The sequence below is a fragment of the Vigna umbellata genome, chromosome 4 (genome assembly GCF_029865625.1).
Source record: "Vigna umbellata cultivar VRB3 chromosome 4, Vumbellata_1.0, whole genome shotgun sequence".
In the NCBI taxonomy this organism is placed as follows: Eukaryota; Viridiplantae; Streptophyta; class Magnoliopsida; order Fabales; family Fabaceae; genus Vigna; species Vigna umbellata.
The window spans coordinates 27,481,461-27,496,257 of NC_142168.1; the positions used below are offsets into that span (position 1 = coordinate 27,481,461).

At 32.9% G+C, this 14,797-nt stretch overlaps 2 protein-coding genes across 10 annotated transcripts; one reads left to right on the top strand and one right to left on the bottom strand.

Moving 5' to 3' along the window:
- Positions 1-2,417: 2,417 nt before the first annotated feature.
- Positions 2,418-8,107, bottom strand: LOC124828878 (Class I peptide chain release factor). Of its 7 annotated transcripts, none has more exons than XM_088113188.1 (8): positions 7,645-8,107; positions 7,493-7,568; positions 7,121-7,153; positions 6,059-6,189; positions 5,852-5,922; positions 5,391-5,472; positions 3,305-3,357; positions 2,418-2,899 (listed from the first exon to the last, which is right to left on the bottom strand). In XM_088113188.1, exons 1-7 carry the CDS (start codon positions 8,008-8,010, stop codon positions 3,337-3,339), a joined length of 780 nt encoding a protein of 259 aa, XP_087969314.1. In that variant the 5' UTR covers positions 8,011-8,107; the 3' UTR covers positions 2,418-2,899; positions 3,305-3,336. The 7 variants fall into 7 exon arrangements, 4 of the variants coding, with proteins under 4 accessions (XP_087969314.1, XP_087969315.1, XP_087969312.1 ...); XM_088113189.1 differs by having other exon boundaries at positions 2,418-2,933; XM_088113186.1 differs by having other exon boundaries at positions 2,418-2,953.
- Positions 8,108-8,281: 174 nt separating this feature from the next.
- Positions 8,282-11,535, top strand: LOC124828877 (oxidoreductase). Of its 3 annotated transcripts, none has more exons than XM_088113185.1 (8): positions 8,282-8,411; positions 8,568-8,681; positions 8,774-8,834; positions 9,836-9,874; positions 10,480-10,592; positions 10,749-10,980; positions 11,090-11,142; positions 11,231-11,535. In XM_088113185.1, exons 2-8 carry the CDS (start codon positions 8,574-8,576, stop codon positions 11,408-11,410), a joined length of 786 nt encoding a protein of 261 aa, XP_087969311.1. In that variant the 5' UTR covers positions 8,282-8,411; positions 8,568-8,573; the 3' UTR covers positions 11,411-11,535. The 3 variants fall into 3 exon arrangements, with proteins under 3 accessions (XP_087969311.1, XP_087969310.1, XP_047158223.1); XM_088113184.1 differs by having other exon boundaries at positions 8,285-8,411; positions 8,543-8,681; XM_047302267.2 differs by having other exon boundaries at positions 8,286-8,411; positions 8,543-8,681; positions 11,090-11,136.
- Positions 11,536-14,797: the final 3,262 nt, after the last annotated feature.

Sequence of the window (14,797 nt, forward strand, 5' to 3'; positions counted from 1 at the left end):
TACTTCACTATTTCAACAGTTGAACTGATGTGTTGACAGAAAAAGTCATATTAAGAAAAAAAAAGAGCAAAACCTCACTTTTAACTCAAACTTTCAACAAATTAAGCTTTTGAGTCTTTTTTTTCTTATATGATATTTAATTTTGTCAATCTTTACCTATCTAGAACTTAAATTCACTTATTTCCAACAAATTTAAACATTTTTTTTCTGAGTACATTGAATTTTGGATTCTTTTTTTCATACAAAAACAAAAGATCAGAGACAAAGAAAAGAAAAAAGAAGGGTATGTAAAATAAGTGAAAAATCAGGTACAGATGTCATTTTTTCTGAAAAATTTATCAGAACGTGATCAAAATATGTTTTCAATAAAACCATGAATTCAATTTTGCTATAATCCATCTTAATAAAGTTTTTCAACTGGAATATAACACCTTACTCGAAAAACAGAATTCAATTTCATATAAACCAACTTGTTATTAAAGTATTTTTTATGATAGTCTGTTATAAATCTATTGAATAAATGTGTTCAATCTTAAATAAACTACCAATGTTCATGCACGCTTCTATTTTATTCAGTGACCCTCCTTCTGCAGCAAGAAATCGTCCAATCAGCTACAATGTATATGCTGTTGGCGGCTAGGAATATCCATGTTATGGAGGATTCCTCAATTTCCAACTTGATGGTGTAAAAGAAGCATTAAGATTATTGTGTTGTGAGGCATCATTTTCAGGGTTGGCAAATTTCTAATGGACTAAGCCAATAGTGCACATAAACTATGCATTATAAATAAAGAAATGTTATCCTTCACAGTGACTCAGACCCCTCATCCTGTTCAGTGTGGCTAGTACGAGAATGGGAAACTGTTCATTTACTGATATATTCTCATTGACAAAGCAAAGTCAAGAAACAGCAAGATAAGCCAGAATCTCCACAACAGAAAAATGGAGAAAAGAGAATTTCAACCAATTAGGACTTACTATTATTTGGTGTTCATCCAAAAACAAGTGGTCAGTTATCAGCCACTGCTTGTGGACTTTGTTAGTAACATGATGGGAATTTGACTCTGAGAAAGGTGAAAAGTAAGAACAGTGAAAGCATATGTTTGGTTTCTGGTTTGGAGTTTTGAATTCAGCAGGTCCTCATTCTGAAAAATGAAAGCTATTTAAAAAAATTTTAAGTTAAATGTGATAAGAAATATATGTTTCACTTGAGCATAAGCCAAACAAAATATGCAAAAAGAATTATGCATGAGATGCATATCTGCATCTAAAACCATGGTTTGGGGGAACCAGATTTTGGCTTCCTAGAAATATCAAATCTTTCTCACACTCTCATTTCAGTATTTATCAAACAGTTGGACCTGGTTAAAGATTAAATATATTTTTTTAAAAACTGTAACAAGAAGAAATTATGTTAAGAATATACTAGTGACAATTTTGGTTTTTTTGTAAAATATACTTTTTTGTCTCAAAATATATTGTATATTTTTAATCCATCTAATTTTAAAACATACAACTTTAGTCTAAAATCAATATCTAATAATGCTTGTAAAGTATTACTTAAACTACTTTAAAACTAAATGTCATGTGTTTCAAAATTAGAACAAAAACAAACACAAATATTAAAGACTGAAAACAAACTTAAATTTTTTAAAAGAAATTAAAAACATTTTTACTCAATTTTTTAATTCCTTATTAAGTAATTCTTAAGAACACTTCTTAATCTTATCCAAAGAAAAAAGGTTTCAAAAGCATTTTTAACCAAAATAATGTAATTTATAAAACATAGAGAATCAATAAAACACTCAATGATCTATGATAAAAAGTAATATATATATATATATATATATATATATATATATATATATATATATATATATATAATAGATAAAATTTCTTTACATCAATTCAAATTACTTTTTACACATTTGAACTCATGAAAAAGAAATCTATAAACTTTTTAAAAAGCTTAGATGCACAAATTAATTTGATCTTTTGAGGAAAAAATAAAGATTTGTGTCTTCTTAATTCATTTTATTTTATCTTACTGAAAAAGTGTATCGAAATTAAACCAAGGTGGGGTTCACAAGTCTTCCTTTGAAAAGCAACACTATTGTAAAATTGGAAGAGATAAATCCAAAGGAATATGATTACATGTACGTTTCTTATCCAATAAAATGTTATATATTCATTTTGTTAGTGGATGCCATCGAGTGTTCGAAGAAATATTGTTAGAATCATGACTTCCAGGAACAATTTGATACTGGTTTCTGTAGAAACAAATAAAGAATAAAAGACATACCCAGTCAAAAAAAATCAAGAAAAAAAAAGAATATATACATTAAATAAATGCTACAAGTACCTAAATTTTGTGTTTCATCTTGTCAACTTAATTTGATGACTGATAGAGAGAAAAATAAAAGAGAAAATAAATTATATATAAACAATTTAAAACAGTTTCACATTGTATTTAATCACAAATCATCATGGATTTTTTTCCAATGACCATGTTTCAAAGGGTCCAATGATTATCTAAAAAATCATCAAAATGATAATTTTCTGCTGACAGTGTAAAAGTGCTTTCACATTTCCACCGAAAAAATATAGTCATTAAACTGAGACTATAACTCGTATGCAGTGTGAGAATATCAAGAAATTTATATTGTTTCAAAAGTTCTGATATTCAGAGAAATGCATCTTCTGTCATCTCAATGTTCCCTTCAGCACACCTCAAAGCACCAGCTTTTTCAACGTGCTCGTTGAGTTTCAAAGAATGAGTTTTCTACAAGCTGAAAATTCAGCCATATGACACCTTTCTTCTCACCAGCTTCAGTATTTTCATCGCCAACATCAGCTTTTTGATGGAAAAATATCTCGTACAGGTTCAAAGATTTGTCTTCTGAATAAAAGAACCCCTTATCTCTATGAGAAGTCTGAACAGGAAAAAAAAAAACTGCACAAAATAATGTCATAAATAACTCCAGGAAATCACATGTTCTTCATAATGAATTTGCTAAATATTGGACTAAAATCTATCCTTTCTTTTCCACTTAGTTTAAGAGCTAAAGTCTGCAACTGGATTCAAGTTTTTATGATTTGACTAAGGGAAAAACACTACTAACCTAACAGAATGTTTGGCATGGTATCATTTAAAATAACAATTAGTAGAAACATAATTTCCATTATCTGACCAGTTTATAAGATAATGAAGTTTTTCTCTCTCACTATTTATTATATAACTATACCCAAAATGGTGACTCAAATTTGTTGGTGTATGATTAGCAGGAAATGGAATAAATTGTACCTTCATAAGGAATGAAAACTTGAGAGCTTCTTCTACTTGAGAGGCTTCATACCCTGTTCACGTTCCAAAAAGTAGATTGCCAGTAGTTAGATAAAATAAATATAGAACTTTCTTATGAAGCTGAGAACAAAATATAGCAATACTATTCGAAAAGAAAAAGATGGAGTCATATCTTATCTTTTGTCCATCACAGAAGAACTATTATCTAATATGAATGCAGTTTAGCCAATAAGGAAGCATGTCACTGTTGGATACCCAACCAAAGATTATGTCTTGTATTTCCAAAACATTTACCAGCATTCAACAAGGTACAAAGCAATGAAATAACTAAAATATCTCCATTGAAAATTGAGCCTTCACAATAGCAAAAAGAAAGATTAATCTATAGCAATAATAATTCGGACAGGTATCCCTTTTGAGCCAATGAATGGAAGAGAAACCCATCACAAGGTTTTTCATATCTAAATCGTATTTGGACTGAGGTTTCTTGCAGGAGCACACAACTACAACAATCCTGTGATGTTCAATTTCCTGAAATGATCTTTGCCTCCAAGCAAATGTAAGAATATTTGTCTTTCCAAGAATAGGAATATTCAGCATTTGGCACATACAAATAAAGTTTAAAAAAAAGGACAAAAACGAAAACTTCTTTATCGGTGGCTAGTTACCACTGGCTACCAGTTACCAATTATTACACATCCACCCATATTTGATGCTTGAACTTGAAGTGTGGAAGATACTCATCTTCAAACAGTTTCTACCTACCTTTAATTTTATGCAAGTCTCCCCCAATTAGTTACAAGATTTCCAAGGATTTTAAAAATTAGGATCGCAGACACATCAAGCTAAAACCTAATTTCTCCAGGTGTAAAAATCAATCAATCACCCAATAATATCCTTCTATGCAAACTATTTATTGATGAATCTAATACAAAATTTTGTACAGAAAAAAGCCTCTAGAAAAATGTAAATGAACACATGTTACAGCACATAACTGTATCAGCTTCTCAGAAAAAATCAGACACCTAGTTTCCGTCAAAAGCTTCAAAAACCTTTAACAGATTGTCTGAAGACAACCTTACATAACCTGTTGAAGATCCCAAGATCAACGAAGACTAAAGCAGTATATGCAAATGAGGAGGACAACCTTCATTTTCCAAGTGAGTTTTATAGGATTGAATTAGACTTAAACTTAATTATGAAATGATATCAACATCTATCTTAGTGATTCTTGTTGGACCTATCAAGTTGCTTGCATACAATCATTATCAAATCATCTGTAAATGTTTTAGTCTTTGGTATAAGTTGAAGTATTAGAGTTCTCATACCGACTAGTGATATGAAATATAAATGTAATGGAAAACTCCCCTCTTACAAGCTGGTTTTAGACAGTTAATAGGCCAAAATTCAAATTTTAAGATAACCAATTGAAATACAATGAATCATTTATAACAGAACTTCTGTCCAGATTGTAACTACCCATGTCAATCATATCTCTAACTCTCTCATTTCCTAATAAATAGAAAGAAAATTACAACATATAATATTTATATATTTTGTTATGAGAAAAACAGCTTATTGTGCATATTTTAGTCTGAACATATCATAAAAACAGGTCCTCGATACACACTGTTTCAAAACGTAGAGATTGAATATTTTTCTCCTACTAAATCAATGGGATCCAAAGTTTTTGAAGATGAGCAAGAATGTGTTGCTACAAAAGCCTCCATGAGTTCAAGAATCTAGTCTCTCCCACCCAAAAAACTCATTGATTAACTAACTCACTTTACATGTCCTGGCCTCTATTGATAGCATTCACAATCTAACTGATTAACTAATTTTAGCAGTTTTACACTTTTACTCTATTCCTAACATGGTTTAATCAAGTATAAAGGCCTAATTAGTAGCTAACAGGGGCTTGCCCACTTGATTCCTTGGGCCCCTCCTTATTTTTCCAAATCAGGAATCGGGTGCTAACAATCCCATCTGAAATGCATTTCATTTTATGTAACCACTTATTAAATAAAGTATTACGTGATTAGATAAAATACTGGTATCATTCAAGAGAATCTCCCACAAGGTATACCTTTGATGCCCGCAGATCATTTACTTCCTTTCTAAGTGATTCATCAGATAGGATTAACCGAGACAGTGCCCCAGTGGATAACCTGCAATAGAATTAATAAACACCAAAACAATTAAAGAAAAGTTTTTAACAATTTATAGGTAGGCCAGTAATTAAAATAAACATCTCACGTTAGCCTAGAATAAAAGGGCAAATATTTCAGTTAATCGAGAATAGTGAAACTACTGTGTATTTTCTTTGTCAACTTGTATAGCAATAATAAAATCTTTGAGCATACATTCATTAGAAAGTAGTAACAATTATTCACATAGGTGCACGTAAAAGGCATTTGTTCACCTCAAAAGTAACCCTCTAAATAAAAATATTATAAATCTTGAATGCCACGATCACAGTAACCAATGAGGTCCATGTACTTGAAAACACCACAAGAAAAACTCATACTTAATGCAAATATCAAATACCCAAGATACTTTGCAGCTTCCGAGACAGACCCCTCAACTGCAAAAATGAGATCCAAAAGAGCTTGCATTCCCTGTTAGAAGGACCATAAGCATAGTTCAGCTGCAAGTAAGTTTTAAATTTTAACTAGCAGAGTGATTATATAACTAAATAAAGAAGAAATAAATAAAAGGTAAGGGGCAAAGAGACAAATGCCTCTAACAACATACCAATGCAAATTTTGGGTTATTAGGTCCAATTTGTGGACCACAATCTGACCCTCTAATGGATGATTTGGGAGGAAGTATCTGAAGAAGCTCTCGAGGCGGTGAATAAGGATCAAGATCCACCGTTTTCCTGACTAAATCAAGAAAATAACATGCTATCTGTCAGAAAAGATTGCAAATTGCTTACTATAAACAAAAAGATTATTTATCTCATTGCAAAATATATCCTGAATATGAAAAGGGAGGAAAATAAAAACTCTCCCCATAGCACTTGAAAGTCAATGTTGGGAACCACAGACCAAAGTGGTCAGTTCAATCAGTCATACTGTGGACCAGTATATATTCAGTCTGATTTTACTTAAATGAATTACCTAGTTCAAATGATTTATGTTCAACAAGCACCAATTTAACTAGTTGAACCAATCAAATTGTGCCCCTGAGCCAGATTGATCTCTGATCCAACTTCATTGGTACCCAATTCAATACATGAACAAGGGGGATCTCTGAGCCATTCCCTTCTTTCAGTAGTTAATTATCAGTAAAACCATATATATTTCAGACTAAGATAAATTCTTGCGTAAACTCTCACTCTAGTCCTTGAAACTCTATAGTCCCACTCTTTAGTCCCTAACTTCAGTAAAACTTCAAGTCATTTAAATCCACAGAAAGAACAGTGATTTCCAAAGTTGGGGACGAATGTGAGCTTTTGGTAAAGGACAATAGCATTTAAATGCAACTCCTTACAAGTTTTTTATGCTATTATCCAATAGGAGTACTAGCAATACAACTTCTAATACGATCTTTCTAACCCTTTATTATTAGTTAAAATTATTAACTACTGTAAAACCAAAAGTGAATCTTAATAAATAAGAAGGGAAACCTACAAAATTATATGGATTCCAATCAATTTTAGCCAAAAATAAAGAGCGCATTACAAACATTTCTCATTTTTTCCATTAAAATTGAAAGTTCAACTCAGTCGACTCACATGATAAGAACAACAACGCCAAAAGCTTGTCCTTTGGTAAAACTTAAATAAACAAGCCAGAGAGAGGGTTTACTCACACTTAACTAGTGCACTCACTTGAGCACAGCAGTCTAACGCAAAAATTTTGTCAACCAGCTGATTCATTACGTGCAAATTGCAATGTGACACAAGAAACAAGGAATGAATCAAACAATCAAACTAGGAACAGCATGCAAACAAACTAGGATAAGTGTAAAATTCTATCAGAGTAAGTAACTTATAGTGAATTTGTTGGGATTAGTTGATGCCCAGTGTAATATAACATGTATAAGAGCACCATGTACATTTTTTTAATCTTTTATCAGTTCAACATGTTACCTTCTGCGCATACTCTTTATTTAGCTAATTCCTATGATCTATATATCCTTCACATCCTCTCTGGTTACCAACACAAACAGTGAAACGGATACCTTTGAGTGCAATAAGAGAGCGAAGGCGATTCAACGCAGAAGCGCGGTTCTTGTGCTGGGAGCGGTCTTCTGAAGCCTAAACAAGCAACAACAACAACCCCATGACGTGAAATGAAGCAAGATGAGATTTTGAGATTGGAAAGGGGAGAAACCTGAGCAATGATTCCTGTGGGGAGGTGTTTGAGGCGCACTGCGGACTCGCGCTTGTTACGGTGTTGACCACCAGGTCCTGAGGCCTTGAAGGTATCCATCTCGCACTGCCGCATCAAATCCTCGTCCGTGAGGTAAAGGTAACATTTTTCTGAACCCTCAATTGCCGTATTGGTGCTGAAATTAGAGCACCATAAGTGGGTGTGAGTGTTGCTGGTTGTTCTTGCTGTTGCAGGAAGTGGGATTCGGAGGGTGTTGAGGAAGGAAAAGTGTTGTTGAGAGGGGCGAAATGAGCGGTATGAAACTGGAATGGGCATTTTGTGGAGTGTGAGAATGAAAGTTGGTCTGAAGAGGGTTTTGTGTGCCATTGTTAGACCACCCTTAGCATGGCTCCAAAAGCAAAATCATCCTCTGTTCTTGGAACCTTAACAACGGTTTGATCATAGGATGAAATTAACTGAACAAGGTTTAGTTCATATAGTTTAACTCTATTAATTATGTCTATAAAAATATTATTCCTAAGATATTTTTCATTAAAATGAATAATAAAAATCATTTAATTAAATATTTAAAACGGCAGTGTTAAAACATTATCAAAATAATTAAAAGATATATATAATTAAAAGATATATATTTGGAGAATAATTTATCATCTTTATTTATTTATTGCATTTGTGTAAAGCTGAGATTCTTCAAGTCACCCACCGCCCAAACTCGAACGACTATCTCCTCTCCGCCGCTGCCACCGCACCTCCGGCAGGCCCAGCAGGTTCTCTCTTTCCCACTCTCTCAAATTATAAAACCATTTTCCCTTTATGTGTATAATTGATTAAATATTTGGCATGCTTATTGCCAACACACTGTTGTGGTAAAGTTTCTCTTTTTATTTACTTTTTGAAGACATTGAAAACCCTTGATTTGCCAGAGAGTAATGGAGGAAAAAGATAATTTGGGTCGTTACAAAGTTGGGTCTTTGCCAACTCTCTTCTACGTTCCTGACTTCATAACGGACAGTGACCAAAGCCTTCTTCTAAACAACGTAGTACTCACTCTCATTCTGCTTCTCATTGTTCTATTTAATGTTTCTTAAATATTCATTTTTTTAATGATGGGGTTTCTGCCTGTTGTTAGATTTATGAAACCCCTGCATCAAAGTGGAAGATGTTAAAGAATAGAAGGCTACAGAATTGGGGTATGCTTTTTTTGTAGAATATACAGATATAGAGGTAAATGGTTTTTTGACAAACTTTTGGAAGGTTGGAGTTGAGAAAGAATAAATCATGGAGAAAAGAGTGAATTGAGGAACTGAACTTGCCTTATAAGTATTACAATACCCAGCAGATTATTTTTTGCTGTTTTGGGGAAGTTGATGATATGATTTATGATTATATCATTTTTCTTATCTACTCAGTTATTGTCATGTATTATGAATCATTGTGGTACCTATACCAGCTATATGTACTTGGTACTGTTTTTTTTTTATAAAGATACTTTGACAACATTATTTTGAAAACATTTTAACATCATTTACATGTCATTTCAGGTTCGTGTTTATGATTATTATTATTGATTGTGAAGTAATTTTGTACCAATCATATAATAACATGTAGATGATGTTAAAAAGTTGTCAAAAAAATGTTGTCAAAGTGTTATTATCTTTTTTTATTAGATGTGCATACATGGTTATGTATCTGATCATGCATAACAGATAACGCTAAGTTCTTAAATATTTTTGCTCGCCTGACTTAGAATAATATGAAAATGGTATTTACTTTTTTTTATTTTAATACTTTGATGTTTATGTTTTTATATTTCTGTATGCTATATCCTCTGTACTTAGTTTTAGAAATTTTATTGTACGGGTATTCAAATTGGTACCTATACTAGAATTAGTCCCTGTATTCATTCAAGGCAATTTGTAAGGTTATGGTTGAATCAGGGTTTTTAAATAGTTACTGTCAAACTTTGAATATAAACTAAGACATGTTGAAAATCAATGACCAGGAGTCATGTCAGTGTTCAACATGCCTTGGAAAGAGGACACCACATACCAAACACACTCTGTATAATTTGAGCATGCACTTGTCAAAAATATTTATATTCATTCCCTCATACAATGAATTGAATTGGAAATGTTTAGCAAATTTGAAGTGAAATTTTCCTTATCAATTGTCTGGTGATTGTTGACTGCAGGTGGTGTTGTCCACGAGAAGGGCCTTCTACCTCAAGTTTGTAAGTGGGGAAATCTGCAATTCTTTTATGATCTAGATATGCTATCTGCACAAATACCTGCTATGATTTTCTGTTGGATATGAGAAACCTCTATGCTCTAGGTGTGAGAAACCTGCATTTTGGTAGTTTCTAACAGTGACAACCGAGCTTTACTATTATGCCAGTCGTTTAGTTACTTTTGCTTTACCTTTTTTATGTACCTGCTGCAAGATGAAAAGAAATTGCACACCAGAAAGGGTATATTCTGTTGATTCACTTCCTGTTGTTCAGACTAAAAGTTATTAAATGATTCTGTCATCATCTTAGTTCATCAGTGTTATTTTGTTGTTGCCTTTGTGTATACTTTTGGGACCCGTTTCTGGAACTTCACTCCTCTTTGAACAAAATGCTTTGACTTTTGAAAAATGAATTGAAGATGATTAAAACATTGTTATCATTGATCGACATTTTCCACTTGATTATTTTTTAATTTGACCAACTTTCAAAGGGGAGAATACATGATAATATTGTGTTAATGAAATAAGGTTGGTCTTCTGCAAGTAACTTTTGTTTGTGTTGTTTTCCAAATATGCTGCTAACTTATCAGTAGTCTCTCTCTCATGCAGTGCCTCCATGGTTAACAAATCTCACACAAAAAATATATGATGAATCTGGGCTGTTCCCATCAGCAATGAACCATGTTCTTATCAACGAATACCAGCATAATCAAGGCATAATGGTTTGTCCTGAACCTCAACCCTGCTTATGACCATTCATCTGTTCTTCCTTTTAGACTATGTAACATCTCATCATTGATTTTTGTGTTTTCTGTTTTGAAATTTTTCTGTTTTTGTGTGTATTTTACTATTTCCTAATGATTTTTCTTATTCTAAAGCCACATCAAGATGGACCTGCTTATTTTCCAGTAGTAGCCATTCTATCACTTGGATCTCCTGTAGTCATGGACTTCACTCCCCATGCAAGATTCAAACAGGATTCCCAGGATGGTATTGAGAAAGATTCTGATTTTGAGATTGGGAAAGATGAGTGGCTTGATGATCACCACCCTTTCTCTGTTTTATTGATGCCTCGCAGTTTACTGATATTCAAGGACAAAGCATACTCAGGTACTGCTATAGTAAACCCTTGTGTAATGCTATATTAACAACAAATTTATGAACCTTAACACCTTTTGTTCTTGCTCAAATTTAGTCACATTTTTGTGTGTGATCACAGATTACTTGCACGGTATAAAAGATTGCGCGATACATTGCTACAATGGGGTAAGGGTAGGGTACAGATTACTACATTTCTTTCTGCACAAAGTAATTCATTGTAAATCAATTTTTCTCATACTTCAAAATCTGTCCTTTTTAGGCTGTAAATGAAACTCAAGCTTTGAAATACAAGGAATCAGATGGAGATTTATTTAACTTGGAGGATGCATTGGATACAACAGGAAAGGAAGAGTACAAGAATATATCAAGAACATCCAGTAGAGTTTCATTGACTTGTCGATTGGTTCCCAAAGTTCACAAAAATTTGTTTAGGTTGTGACTTTGTATATTTCATTGAAAATGATACTTTGACACAAATTTTTTTTATTCATTTGACATTACCCTTTTTTTTATTTTCATCTTTCTTGAAAAAATATAAAAATTCATTCTTTTAAGATTATTTTATCTTATCATGTCTCAACTAAATATATTGATGTGTTATCTTATCATTACTCTATTTCATCTCATCAAGCTGAAGGATATTACCAAAAATTCAACAAAAAAAATCCAAATTCGTTCAATTTAGACCATTTTTCTGATTTAGTTTTTCCTTCTTGGATTTTACATTAACATATTTTGGACATGCTTGACATATTTAATGACATGAAATGAATTTAGATGAAACAAGATAAAAGTTATTAATTTATTGTTTATAGATTTTTGTTTGATAGTTCGTCATAATCAATTGGCATCATCTTACTATAAAGAAATAATAAGTGATTTATATAAATGTAAAATTGACATCTTCCTTTTCTATTTTGGTCTCAAATAGGAAAAGAAATATGATTTCTTATTGTATAGCTTATTAAATATTAATCTTTGAATTTAATAACCTAATTATAATTTTAAAATTAGTTTTAGAAAGTCTGAAATTAAATCAAAATGATAATTATTTGTAACACAAGTGGTATTAAAGTCTTCTTGAAACATAAACTTGATTGTAATGGTCCTTCGTATCTTGAAAATGATTCAGGAATTTTATAAATTCCTTTTGAACTATTTCAATGAGTTTCATGATAAATTTGTTCAATAAGCCGTTTTATCCGATGAAATAAAAATTATGTAACGAATGCTTAGTTAAAATGTTTGTGAAATAACACTTTATTTGTCATTTCATTGGTTTAACATATTTTTAACAAAATAATCAGTTATTTTATGACCTTTTTGGGATAATTTATGAAAAATGATTATGATAAAAACCTTGACCATACTATAATGATTATTATGATAATCTATGAAAAATGATTATTTTACGACCTTTTGATGATTATTTTTTTCTGCAACTAAACACATTTCAAAAGAAAAAGAATTCACAAAAAGAACTTGTCAACATGATCTACTACAATAGATCTTTACAATGTGCAGATTGAATATATGATTTTTGAGAAACCGAATTCTTATTATAAAATAGTATTTTTGGTGTCAAAAAATTAGTAAAATCAAGTTCTTAGATAATTGAATAAACAATGAACGGTTGTCCACAGACATTGAAAATCCATTCAAAATTCAGTTTCAGTTTATAAGGAGTTAAATTCTCAAACTATGAACATTAAACATCCATTCAAAATTACTATTTGGAAAGCCAAATTTTAATAGAAATAAGGTTTAAACCATATGTTGGTCCTTATATTTGTTGGTGAATCTTAAGTGGGTCATCGTTTTTTTTTTCGATCTCAATTGAGTCCATATACTTGTAAAATTGAGTCAATTGAATTCATATATTTGAAAAATTAAACCAATTAAGTCATGTCCGTTAAATTTTCACAAACGGCGTCAAAGTTTGCTGACGTGGTGTACATATAATATGCTGATTTATAAGAGCTATATTACGTAGAATTTGTTATTTAAATCATCTGTGTTTGACCTGTCACAAGACAAAACCTTCTGATCCTACACCATTGATGTTTCCACCGTCTATGGCCTCCATGTCGTCGCTCTCCTGCTTCTCAGCCAGGTCGTCTTCTCATTTACTAAACTATCCAAGAGTTTATAATCTGAAAAGTTGGAATGTGAAGAAAAAGATGAAAATTAATTAACCAAAGATGGTTCAAACCTTAACTTTCCCAGGTCGACCAGACTACAAGTCGCCCATTTTAAGCATTCCTTCTACAAAGGCCTTGAAAAATTGATCTTGATTTGTACTGAAGAATCTCACAAACTCCCTTGTCTATGGGCATGTGAAAAGTGTTTGATCAGAGTTGAGAAACCCTCTCCCAACAACCAAGTCCTTGAAATACTGATTATAAAACAAAGGAGACGTAAGGTCAAGGTTCCCTGTCACATTCTGATCAACATTCGCTCTCTTGGATAAATTAAAAATTGTTAAGATTGGAAATTGTTTGATTTTTTTTTTTTGGGCTTTGGGGCTTAGCCGAATCTTGGAGTGGAAGGGGGAAATGATGTGGGAGAGATTGGATTCGTTAACGAGGTCGTGGTGGTGTTCGATGATGCATGTGGAGAAGCGTTCAGGTCGCGGCTGTCGATGGATGCGTTGGAAGAGGAGAAGGGCGTTGTTGGCGGCGATGGAAGCGGATGTTGGGGGTTTTGACGGTATGCATGTTGCTAGACCAGAGCAGGAACGACCTGAGGGTCCTTGGTGAGATGCTTAATTTGGTCTTCTACTTCGCGGTGGGGATCGCTGGTTTGGGCCCAGATTTGGTCTTCGAGGTGGGTAAAGGTTGCGCTGGAGACAATGACAATGGTTCCTCCACCGTAGGTTCCTCTATGGTGCCGACCCGATGGCCGATGGCCCCCGTAGATTTCTTCTCTCTAATAAAAATGACAACTTTAAACCATTTACTGGGTATCGTTTGTTAAAATGTAAACCTAAACTACGTAACTGCTGTAACTGTCAAAATGACAGTTATACTACTCTGTATATATACTGGTTTTTACGTTAATGAGGAATAATCGTTTCTCCATTCTCTGTTTTGCACCTCCACTGATATTAGCTTTTTCTCTCAAGATATTACTCTACATCAATTCTATCAGTGGTATTCAGAGCTACAGGTTGTTGAACCTGGTGAAAGCGTCGAACAGACAAAAGAGTTGTTTGGTGAAGAAGGACTCACGTTGAAAGGTGATGGCAGGAATGATCCAGAGCAGTTTGCCGGTATTCGACGGGAAGAATTATGATGATTGGTGTGTAAAGATGGATGCTATCTTGGGATTTCAAGAAGTTGATGAAATTGTCAAGAAAGGGTTTAAAGAAACTACAAAAGGTGACACGGAAGAAGTCAAGAAGGCTTACAAAGAAAACAAGAGACTGGATTGTAAGGCACGGATGCTTCTACACCAGTGTATTTCTGCAACGATATTTCAAAAGGTGTCTAAAGCAGTAACAGCCAAAGAAGCCTGGGACATATTACAAGACGGATATGGAAACTCAGGGAGAGTAAAGAAGGTAAAACTTCAATCACTACAGAGACAATATGAACTCTTGAGTATGGGAGAACAAGAAACCATCGAAGATTATATCGGCAGAATACATGTAGTCGTTAATGCAATGAGAGCGTGTGATAAAGTAGTAAAAGATAAGAAGATAGTTGAAAAGATATTGAGAACGTTAACGCCTCAGTACGATCATATTGTCGTAGCCATCGAAGAAAGCAAAGATCTGGAGCAAATGAAAGTAGAAGAGCTCCAAAACTCTCTTGAAGCACACGAA

Coding starts and splice junctions, on each gene's coding strand:
- LOC124828878 (XM_088113188.1), bottom strand. CDS start 8,010: ATGGCACACAAAACCCTCTTCAGACCAACTTTCATTCTCACACTCCAC. Junction 6,190..7,120: donor AGTGAGTGCACTAGTTAAGT/GTGAGTAAACCC, acceptor TTCTTGATTTAG/TCAGGAAAACGGTGGATCTT. Junction 5,923..6,058: donor ATAACCCAAAATTTGCATTG/GTATGTTGTTAG, acceptor TCCTTCTAACAG/GGAATGCAAGCTCTTTTGGA.
- LOC124828877 (XM_088113185.1), top strand. CDS start 8,574: ATGGAGGAAAAAGATAATTTGGGTCGTTACAAAGTTGGGTCTTTGCCA. Junction 8,682..8,773: donor AAAGCCTTCTTCTAAACAAC/GTAGTACTCACT, acceptor GCCTGTTGTTAG/ATTTATGAAACCCCTGCATC. Junction 10,981..11,089: donor CAAGGACAAAGCATACTCAG/GTACTGCTATAG, acceptor GTGTGATCACAG/ATTACTTGCACGGTATAAAA.